At 44.0% G+C, this 11,818-nt stretch overlaps 1 protein-coding gene across 1 annotated transcript; it reads left to right on the plus strand.

Annotated features, from left to right (window-relative positions):
* Positions 1–4,702: 4,702 nt before the first annotated feature.
* MRPL53 (mitochondrial ribosomal protein L53) lies at positions 4,703–9,730 on the plus strand. The gene is made up of 3 exons (XM_018567998.1): positions 4,703–4,819; positions 8,029–8,141; positions 9,490–9,730. Exons 1-3 carry the CDS (start codon positions 4,725–4,727, stop codon positions 9,609–9,611), a joined length of 330 nt encoding a protein of 109 aa, XP_018423500.1. The 5' UTR covers positions 4,703–4,724; the 3' UTR covers positions 9,612–9,730.
* The last annotated feature ends 2,088 nt before the right edge of the window (positions 9,731–11,818 follow it).

Here is an 11,818-nt window from a genome sequence, read left to right on the forward strand (position 1 = left end):
CACCTAATTGAAACATCATATGGGACTGTATGAGCTAGACCGGGAGCGTATATCCTTAATCTGACTCATCCTTCCTTAAGTGTACTAAAGAGCACATCAAATTACAGCCTATTCATCACCAATAAAAAGACTTAGCAAAGGCCCTGCAGAACTGACCTGAGTGCACCATCTTCAGGCTGCAATTGGTAAATATAAATAATTAATATACAATATTTTATATTTACATTTTAAAGAACTACTGCATACCTTTTGCTCAAATTACCAACCCGCCAGCACTCTAGTATGTGTACTCTTCCTCAGAGGCATTAGCGAAGTCAAGTGACATAACATGTAAGGTGGAGTTTAGTGACATAATCAAGCAGGGGAGTTGCCGAGGCGCAATATTAGAGTAGGACTATGTGCACTAACGATCCCTTGTGCTAGTGCTGCCATTGTGCACATATGTTGAGTGCGCTAAGCAATGTAAAGTGTTTTTAATCTGTTCCCTGGGCTGACTTTTGGGTCTGTTAAGGGTGCCTTCAAATTTTTGCCACAGGGGGACTCTGATACAAAGGGAGGAAACTGCATGTTGTCTTATTTTTATTTATTTATTTGGCCTGGGGTCCCACCTTAAAATCCATACCAGATCCCTGTCTAGGATAGGAGTCTGGGGGGGGGTGAGCTTTCAAAGTGCAAAGCTCTTCTTTATTGCATAATTACATTACCTGCTGAGGTCCTGTAGACGAGAGTTGGGTGTCCGCCACCTGTCAGAATACAATGTAAACAGCTGGACTCCTCGATCGCTGTTTGTTTTAAAGGAGGAATCGGGTCAATTTTTTTCTATCAGCCCGCTGGTTTAACAAAAAAAAGTTGATAGGTGTATGGCCAGACTTAGATGATCTTACACTGCAGATATACAGCTATGAGGCTCAGGAGTAGCATTATTATTTTAAAATTAAAACCATGGGCAGAAAAGTGGGCACTGGTGATTGCAGCCTTATAGTTTGTCCCAAGCCCTGTCATACTTTGCTGGTCAGCTTGGTTTACAGTGAAATGTGGAGGAAACGTATAAAAATCTGGGGAATGACAAAAAACTTCACTGTTTACTGAATAAGCTGTTTACTGAGTGAGCATTTTACTGCATGACTTCAAGCTTTCTGTACACTTTCGGAAAAAGAAGCCAATTACAAACTCTTGGGGATGAGAATTATAGAAAATCCCAAGCTAGAAACCTTGACATCATTGTAAGGACGAGACAAATGTTATTGCAGTTTTAGAAAATAGTGTCTGCCTGCAGACTGAAATGGAGAGGTAGTTGTACAAACATTCATTTACAAAAAAGCATTTACAGCAAGCCACAGCCAATGGTAAGTGAACCAAAACTGGTGTTTTCCTTTACCAAAAATATGAAACTTTGGGCACATTTTAGACACTGGCGCCATCTCCTGATTTGTCTTTTGTATTACATCATAATCTCGACAGTCTCGCAATTCCTTTTGGTTTGTATGCGAGAGATAAATAAAAAAAAGCAAAACAAAAACAAAGCACTTTAACCCCTTCTTGACTGAGGGTTTTTTCAGTTTCTGTTTGTAAATGACTGACGCACTTTTTACATTTTTGCTGTGTGATTCTTATACGGTAGTAATATACTTTCTTACAAAGTGCGCCCACACATATAATGATGGTTATTGACAAAAGGGTGAAGAGTTTGGAGAAGGCAGGAAAAGTGAACAATCTAGGACAACATAGCTGATTTGTAAAAAATTCTCCAATTCCACTCACTTTCCAGTTCAGCTATGTTGTCCTAGATCAGTGGTGGCGAACGTTGGCTCTCCAGCTGTTTTGAAACTACAAGTCCCATGATGCTTTGCAAGGCTCTCTCTCAGACATAACTCCCAGAGGCAGATGCATGTTGGGATTTGTAGTTTTGGCACAGCTGGAGTGCCAAGGTTCGCCACCACTGTCCTAGATTGTTCACTTCTCCGGCCTTTTCCAAACTCTTCACCCCTTTCTGAATAACCCTGTATATATTGTTTTTTAGAGGGCAGATAGGGCTATATATTTATATCACATATGCGTGCCTTATGCCTCACTTAGGATAAATAAAATATAAAAAAATGAGGGGGAAAAAAAAAAAAACACCTTTTCCTCAGGTTTTGATTATTATTTTTGTAGAAAAATAGCACAGCTAAAAATATGCATTAAAATAAATTCATGTATTTGTCCTTTATTTGGAAACACCTCACATTCCTAGGATTTCAGAAATTGTTTAGTACTTCTCGGCCTAAAACTAAAAGCTAACTTTTTTTTATTTTTTCTCTAAAAGCTAATAGTGGTTAGGTGGCCTACAATGTCACTGTCACCTAGTGTCACTAACTCTCACACTTAGGCCTGGTTCACACCTGGGCGTTTTACAGCGTGTTCCTACGCGCTGTAAAACGCTCAACATGTGAGAGCCAATAATTGCCTATGGGCATAGTTCCCACCTGTGCGTAGGAACACGCTGTAAAACGCCCTACGCCTAAAAAAGTACAGTACAGGAGCTTCTTTGGGGCGTATTTGCCGCGCGTATCCATTAGGATACAGCCGGATAGCCCACGGAAACCGCAAATCGCTGTAAAAACACGTGGCAAACGCGCATATTCCATACGCCCAGGTGTGAACCCAGCCTTAGTGACAGCGACATACTTTGAACATCGCTTTCATGAGGGGGTTAAATAAAAAAAATGAACCCGAGGGCGAAAAACATATCTGCACCTCATCTGCAGATTTTCATTGGAAGAGGTTCATTTTTATAAATCTGTATATTTTTATATATCATTTTTACTTTGTTAAATTCTTTTATTATTTTACACTTTTTTGTACACATTTTTTTTGTCAGTTATAGCCAAACATAGGTAAAGCCAATAATAACCTTAGTGACACTCAATCTGAAGGTCCCCACACACCTTGCGATAATCGCGGGAAATCCCGCAATCGTACGATAATCGCAAGGTGTGTGGAAGGCGTGCGACCGTTTCTACTGTACGCTCGCACGACTTTTATCTTAGGATGTTTGAAAACCCGCTGAGAATTGTACGATTGTCGGCGGGTGTGTGGCATGCTCGTAAGATAAATGCCGCAAGCGCACACTGCCCGTTCAGCATTGCGATTATCACAAGTACGATCTGCCTGTCCATGATGGGCAGATCGTATGTTTTTTTAATTACCTTACAACCACCGCAAGATAAAAGTCTTGCGATGGTTGTAAGGTGTGTGGCCAGCTTTACATGCTGATGCCGCAGCATGTCAGGATCAGATGTCACTAAAGACTTCTGATCGTTCTGGGAAGCCTGATGAAGAGACCTGATGAAGCCAGGTGAAGGGACCCTGCGAGGTCCAGAAAAGCACATGTTTTTACGCTGACAACTTAATGAGCATTTGGCGATTCCAAAAGGATCTTCGGTGTGCCGGTGGCATTATTCACAAATATTTTATGTATACAGCGGTGCCATCCGCAGTCATTACAAGCACCCTTCCCCTTACATGGGACTTCCGCTAAGGAGTGCGACAAGAACTTTTCTATTGTTCTTAGACCGGTCCATAAAACCTCTGTCCTCCTCCTCTGCAAAGGTCTAAGGATGTTTGTGTTATCACGCTGTATACAAGTGTATAGACATGAGGACAACAAGGAACATTCCATTTTTGCAGACGCTTCAGTGACCAGAGAAGTTGGAAGCTAAGTCGGCTGTTCCGGTAGAACTATAACTTTTTTTTTTTTAGCACCTAGACACAATCAGCTAAAACTGGCAGTCCGGAGGTTGTCCCTCTGCAAGGGTTAGTGAAACATTTTCCCCAGAGTTCTTTCACTGCCTACAATACCTTTTGCTATATACAGTATATCTGTATTTACTATATCTGGTGGCTCTGCAGTCCTTCACAATGTGTAGCTCAGTGGTTTGTTGCAGAGGCGTCATCAGCAACACATCATCATGCACGCACCCGTCACGAGCACTTACCTGCCGGCAGCCATCTTGGTGATGGATGCTGGCAAAGAGGCGGGGACGTTCACCACGCAGGATAAGGTCCCCTCCTATCACATGCAACTCTCAGTCCATGACTGAGTGCCCCGACCTTTAAGAGGGGATGTCGCCTAAATGACTGTCAGTGATTTTGGTGTCACCCGGAGCGGGCCTCACACCCCTTGTGACACCACTGGCTTGTTGCAATGAGCAGACTTTCCCCCTATTGAGTGCTGTAGTGATCCCCCCTCCCTAAGACTCAGGAGAAGCACCCGGGACATGAAGAGACGTCGTTCCTCCATTGTTTCTGCTCCAGTCCCAGCCGTCCTTTGCAACACTGAAGGTCTAGGCAGCAAAACATTCTACACAAGGCAATAGAATAAGGAGTTATACAGCAGTGGCGTCCTTTACATTCCTTTGGGGAGGTCATACAAGAACCGTGTTACTACATTCCATGACTTCAATACACAGCTCTCTCCGGGCGGCCAGAATCACACCCCCGAGACTCCGGGAGCTCACAGCTCGTGTGAACTACATTTCCCGTCATGCTTTCCTCCAGTGTAGTGGGGAGGAGTCTGAGAATTGCTGGCTGTAGCCAGTGTGCACCATAGACCACACCCACCGAGAGCTCACAGTTCGTGAACTACATTTCCCGTCATGCTCCACTCCAGTGTAGTGGGGATGGCGTCTGAGGCTCGCTTTCTGCTCTCTGATTGGTCGTTTTGCTGACAGCGTGCGGGAATCATGGCGGCGTCCAAGGGAGCAGAGCTGGTGCTGAAATCAGTGAAAACCATCGCTGTCCGCTTGTGTCCCTTCGAATCCAATGTGAAGTCCACCAGGTGAGAAGGAGGAGGAGGCCGTGGACGTGCAGTGTGTGATCATCCACGTGACTGGGTGCTCTGAGGATGTCACTCAGAGGTTATAGGAGCACGTCGGGGTCACCAGTTGGCGTCCTTTAGTTGTCTGAGGTCCTCATGATTGTCCCATTCACCAGATGAATTCATACAATTCAGTTTCCTTGTGCTGTGCAGGTGTTACAGTGCTGACATCACAGACATGAGGCTGCTTCATTGGAAGCATTGGGGCATAAACGTGCATGCTTGTATTGTCCCAGCATGTGTGCTTATTATGTACACAGCTGGTGTCAAAAGATGCTGCACAGGTGAAATGAGATCAGGTTGATGGAAGGTGTCTGCAGAGTTCACATGGACCTCTTCATAGGTGATTGTTGTCGGATGAATGGGGTGATCATGAGCTCATTTCCGTAGAGCAGGCCTTGTAGTACAATGCCACGTCCGCTTATAATTAGAGATGTGCTAAAAACAATGGCCACTACCCCTTACTCTTGCTATTAGACCTTTCTGCTGCTTTTGACACTAGACCACCTGCTCCTCCTCAAAAAACTCCACACGCTTGGCCTATAAAGGTGCCCAGACTTTTGTCTTGCGATGGTCGTATGCTCATTAAAAGCCCGTACGATCTGCCCACCTTGGACGGGCAGATCGTACTTGCGATCATCGGAAGCCCGCCCCGCTGAGGGGCGGGCTTCCGATGACGGCAATGCAGAACGGGCAGTGTGCGCGTGCGCACACCGGCCCGTTCCGCAGCTATCGGGCTAGCAGGCTAGAAACCCGCCGAGAATCGTACGATTCTCGGCTGGTTTTCAAGCATGTTGGCTCGACAAAAGACGTGCGACCGTACAGTAGAAACGGTCGCACGTCTTAGTTCACACTGCTCGATTCTCGTACGATCGCGGTATTTCACCCGATTCTCGTACGAGAATCGAGCAGTGTATGGGCACCTTCAGACTCTGCTCTCTCATGGTTCTCCTCCTACCTATCTAAGCGCTTATTTAGCCCTCATTCACACGAGAAAAGGCCTGCACCTACAGCTCTGCGCTGCGTGCACGGCCGTATTGGGCAACTCCCGGGAAGGACAGGAGCTGCGTGTGATTAGTACGCAGCCCCTGTCCTTCTCTATGGGAGTTTGCTTCCCCTACGCTCAAGTACGGGTGGGGGTGTCCTGGCTCGGGCGCAGACAGGATCCATCCCGTCAGCGTACGAGTACGGACGTGCAGGGCGCTTTTGCGCAGGGCATTTCAATGGGATGTCTTACGAGCCACAAACACGGCAAAGAAGTTCATGCAGCAGTGACCTGTGAGCTTCATGTGTTTGTTGACCACGCGGTTTTTGCATGTTTGTCGCACATCATCGAGTGGGCAGAGACGTGTGTTTTATCTGTCACACGTAATGGCGCTCCAAGCACATTACATGTTTTTCTGCATTGTGGACACGTGCTGATGTGAGTGCTTTGGTGCACCTATACAGGCATGGCAAGAGTGGTTAAAGAAGCAGATAGCATGGCTTAGGGCAGGGGTAGGCAAACTCGGCTCTCCAGCTGTGCTGAAGCTACAAATCCCGTAAGGCATGGCAAGCCACAGGCATGACTCCCAGAGGCAGAAGCATGATGGCATTTGTAGTTTCAGCACAGCTGGAGAGCTAAGGTTGTCTATATAGCCAAAAGTATTGGGACACCTGCCTTTACACGCACCTGAACTTTAATAGCGTCCCAGTCTTATGCTGGGCACACACCTTACAACCATCGCAAGACTTTTGTCTTGCGATGGTTGTAAGGTAATTAAAAAAAGTACGATCTGCCTATCTTGGACAGACAGATCGTACTTGCGATGACCGCAAGTCCACCCCGGGGGGGGAGGGGGGACTCCGCCAGCAAGTACCCTTCTCCTGCAACCGCCAAACCCAGACACGTCCACAGAGAAGCGTGATTCGTCACTCCAGAGAACACGTCTCCACTTCTCGAGTCCAGTGGCGGCGTGCTTTACACCACTGCATCCAACACTTTCATTGCACTTGGTGATGTAAGGCTTGGATGCAGCTGCTCGGCCATAGAAACCCATTCCATGAAGCTCTCTACGCACTGTTGTTGTGCCAATCTGAAGGCCACATGAGGTTTGGAGGTGTGTAGCTATTGACTCTGCAGACACTTGGCAATGTCTGCGCACTGTACGCTTCAGCATGCGCTGACCCCGCTCTGTCATTTTACATGGCCTACCACTTCGTGGCTGAGTTGCTGTTGTTCCCAGTTGCTTCCACTTTGTTATAATACCACTAACAGGTGACCGTGGAATATTTAAAAACTATATATATATAAAAAATTATTATATTGCATACATTTCTAACCATGTAAATCAATTAGATATGTGAGGAGTAATATATGGGGTGTGATAGCAGAATGTGATCACTTCCATCTATGCACAGAATGTATCTCTGGATGTAATGCTATGTAATAACTATTTATCAGAATAAATTTTTACACAGGAACAGTGTGCCTAATACCTTACCCAATGACACCAGCTGTATTTATCTATATTTTATCTGATAAACTTGTATAGCAACAATGTTTTATATCATTTTGTAAAGCGCTGCACAAACTATTGGCGCTATATAAATCCTGTGTTATAATAATAATATATACTAAATGCCTATATACTAACTATTTTAAAAAAAAACGTAACTGTATTGCTATCACACAGGAAATAATAATCCCCTGTGTAATAGCATTTGGAGGTGACAGGTACTCTTTATACCCGCTCGCAGCGCTCATTTAAAAAAAAAAAAAAAACAGCCCTGCTACTTGTCAGTAGCAGGGCAAAAACAGTGAGAGAACCACTTCCCCGGCGCCCGGAACTACATGTCCCGGGCGATACAAATTCCACACCACTGACTGTATATTCACAAAAGTATTCAAAAATCACTTTGATCTTTATTTTTGTAGAAGGGTACCAACAACCTTGTCCACATCTGTATAATGTCTAAGATATCTGTATAGGTGCCTTTCTTCTGTCCGGAATTTCTCTGTATGTTTTCCATTAATGCAGATGAATTTTGAATGTATAAACTTGGAAAGGGAAATACTGTTGTGCCTTTTTCCTTTATTATTGAACTCCAATTAATATGTACAGCATTCTATTTATCTTTCAGTGAACTGACTTCCAGTGTAACGTGTCTTCTTTTATTTTAATTTACAGAGAATTTTTAGAAATCATTAACTCCAAGAAAATCCGTACCACTAATATTAATTGTGAAATAAGTGTAGATGTGAGACATGACAAGTCTGAGCCATTAGTAGACGTACACTTCGGTAAGTTGAATTATGCCGTATTGATTAGAATTTGCACACAGTGGTGTCCATTGATTACATTCTCTGAAAAGTAAAAGGGTATTTTGGTTTGTTGACTCTCACTAATAAGACCAGTTCAGATGTGCAACGCTTTGACTTATCGAGTCCTCCGTGTACCTCTGTGATATGTTAGAGCAGTGCAGTGAAATGTGCTCTTTCCTTGTAACAATAGTAATGAGATGATACACATTCTAGTACACAGTTCCTGTGCAGTGCTATTCTCGCTCCAGTCATTAGTAGTCTGCTAATCATTGGAGGTATGTCCATCTCTCATTTACCCATCAGTCTTTATTGTTTACGTTTAGTTTTGTTAAAAAGAACGTGTCGCATGCAGTTCACAGCTATAAATGACAATATAGCCCACTCATTTCTTTTCTACACCTTGGTAGCCTCATGACCTCATGCATGAGTGGAGGGGGAATTACTGATTGATGGTTAGAAGTGTTCTTATTGTACATATCGATTTTTATTTCCTGAAGAGAATGGACGCTATGATGCTATACAGTACATTACAGTGGGCCCTGGTGGATTCCCGAGATGAGCAGATGATTTATCATTTTCAGTAAAACATCTCCCTATCTGTATGAATGTGTTAAAGTGCAACTAAAGCCAAAACCTTACTTTTAGTGTGGAGAGGGATTAGGACACCTACCTTTTTTTTTTTTTGCTGTCTGTGTCCCCAATAGGGAGATTCACCCCTCTCTTTGGTGACCAGTATCACTGAAAGTGAAAGAGAATCCCAAATTGTGGGTTGTTACTAGAACAGGAATAGTGGAGAATGCTTCCAATGTGTAGATTGGTTTTGGTGACCCTACTGACCAACAGGGATTTTCCTCTCTTTGGAGGGATTTCCTCTCACCTGCTATGATTGTGGGATAAGTGCAGGGAAATCTCCCTAATGGGACACAGGTGGGAAAAAAAGGTGACTGGTTATAACCCTTCCTTACTATATCCAAAATTTAAAAAAAGGTTTTGGCGTCAGTTCCGCTTTAATCTTTCTATGAAAGACCCTATATCCTTTTAGCAAGCATTGATTGTCCATCTGGTAGTGCCTGTAAACAGCACATAGAATCTATTACTTACGTTGGGTACACTAGTACCCTATAGGCAGTGATGTCTTGTTTCTATTCATTGAGCAGTAGATGGAGCTCACTGCATATATAGCACAGTGACAACCCCATTATGTTACATTATAAATACATCAATCCACCTCCGGCAACCTTTTTTTTTCTTCTTCAATCTCTACTAAATCAGTAGAGATTGATGACATAGATGACATTCTATTTACTGCTGCTATTTTTCCTTTCAGTTGATGGTGAAAGACTGCTGATTAAATCGGCCCATGTGACCTCTAAGGAAATGCTTTTGAAACTGGGTGCTCTCTGTTCTGCGAAAGACATGATCCAGACCAAGGACACTGCCAAGAAATAGATTGCCACCATTCGTCTGTCCAGACCCAGGAAACACATGTGACTCCAAGCGACCATCAAGTTCTATTTATTATTGTTACTGTCCAGGGTTTCATGTCATAATTGCAGGTCTGGTTCTAGCAAAAGGTGGAAGAAGATATCAAGACCTAAATTCAGATACAGGCTGATTGCAAGACTGAGCTATCTGTGCTCTAATTTCAGGTTATCCAACAATAACCTAACAATAGATTTGGATAGAGTGGGGAAGGATTATAACTCCTGTCAGATATTTGAAGATGTCGATGGACAGGCTCCTGTGGCAGTACTTGTACATTGCATTCATATGATGATGTCAATTGCCTGTACAGGTGTAATAAATGTTGTAAATTAATATTAGTAATGGTCACTATTTCATTCCTTTACTTTTGTAAATGTCGGAAAGGTGCAGTTTAGGTTTAGGCCTCATTCACACAAGAAAAGGCCGGCACGTACAGCTCCGTGCTGCGTGCACGTCCGTATCAGGCAGCTCCTGGGATGGACAGGTGCTGCGTGTGATTAGTACGCAGCCCCTGTCCTTCTCTATGGAAATATGCGGCCGTACGCCGCCCTACGTTTACCTCAGGCGCAGGTCCATGCGGGTGTCCCAGGTCGGACGCAGACAGGATCGGGTGAGCGTAGGGTGGCATATGGCCGGGTATTCCCATAGAGAAGGACGGGCTGCGTACTAATCACACGCAGCACCTGGCCTTCCCGTAAGCTGCCCCATACGGCCGTGCACGCAGCAAGGAGCTGTACGTGCCGGCCATTTCTCGTGTGAATGAGGCCTTGGATCTTTTAAATAAGGAAGAATCTTTGTGGCTGATGTACTAAGACCCCATTCACACCTCAACGTTTTGTTAAGCGATTCCCAAAGTTCTCCTATTTAAAAATCTATGGGGCCAAAAACTAACGGTGTTTCTCTTGTATTACCAGTAATGGAAAAAAAACTTGTGTTTTTAAATTGCCTAGCTATGCTCACAGATAGATGTGAATGGGGCCTAAAGGAATCTGGGATATTCACTTTGCAAAGAATACCCAATCGCGTGCAAGGAAAATAAAATAAGCATAATTTTTACTAGCACATGATTGGATGATGCATTGGCGCAGCTTCCCCTTATTCACTAAGGTGAATGAAAATTCCCTTGCAAAGTGAACATGCTTGACTCTTTTTGTTAATCAGTCCCAAAGAGTTTTGCCAGACATACGGTATTTATTTGTTTTAAAAAAATCGGCAAACCTGACATATTTTTGTGTACACAGCCTATTGTGAAAGGGAAACTCCACTTTATGAATAAAAACTAAACTTTTTCAAGTACTTTAATACTTTATAAACTACCTTTTCATTTCAGCCTTTGACACCTGATTTTCTTTAAAGCACAATTCCACCTTTCAAGGGATATTAAAGTCAAAGGGACAAAGCTGGTCCCCCCCAGCCCTACATTGATATGACTTACTGTATCTCTCAGTACTGTTTTTCTTTACATTAACCACCTGCTGGCCGTTGTAGAAAGACGGCCGGCCGGGAGCTTCCTGGATGTAACAGGCCGTGTAGATATGGCCTGTTAGCCCCGTCTCACTCACGTGCGAGCAGGAAACGACTGAAATGTAAAGACGGGTAGCAATGTCTGTTTACATACAAGCGGCGGATCACTTGTATGGGGTGCCGATCGGAGCCCGGGACCAGCATGGTGGCACTCTGACAAGGGTTCAGAGGGAGATCAGTACACGATCTCCCTCTGGTCCCCTCTCCGGTGTCAGAATGCGGAAGTGATGTATATTACATCACTTCCGCATTCTTGTGTCACTCTCCAGCTTCAGACGCTGGAGAGAAGCTGATGAAGCAGATCTCTGCTTTATCAGCTTCTTTGGGGGTCCCTAGGTGACATTGGAGACCCATGATGTCTCCATAAAGAAGACCTGTCACATATCTTTGCTATCACATAGGGGGGTTTCTTAGCCCCCTATGAGATAACAATAAAGTTACGTGAAAGAAAAAAAAAATGTGTCACATGAAAAAGAATTAAAAAGACACAAACCTTTTTTAAAAATCCCCACCCATACAAACATGCGTCGGGTGCACATACGTGCAAAAACATTACGTCGCACATGTTACATATCGCCGCGAACGTCGCAGTGAGGGCAATAATTCTAGGGCCATCAATCACTGAGAACACTAAACTGATGAACGAT

Source organism: Nanorana parkeri, unplaced genomic scaffold (assembly GCF_000935625.1).
Source record: "Nanorana parkeri isolate BGI_ZX_2015 unplaced genomic scaffold, ASM93562v1 scaffold1126, whole genome shotgun sequence".
NCBI classification, from domain to species: Eukaryota; Metazoa; Chordata; class Amphibia; order Anura; family Dicroglossidae; genus Nanorana; species Nanorana parkeri.

Bases quoted from the DNA above. Each gene is read 5' to 3' on its own strand.
- MRPL53 (XM_018567998.1), top strand. From the start codon at position 4,725: ATGGCGGCGTCCAAGGGAGCAGAGCTGGTGCTGAAATCAGTGAAAACC. The intron at 4,820-8,028 runs GTGAGAAGGAGG...TTTAATTTACAG, and splicing joins TCCAATGTGAAGTCCACCAG to AGAATTTTTAGAAATCATTA. The intron at 8,142-9,489 runs GTAAGTTGAATT...TTTTCCTTTCAG, and splicing joins ATTAGTAGACGTACACTTCG to TTGATGGTGAAAGACTGCTG.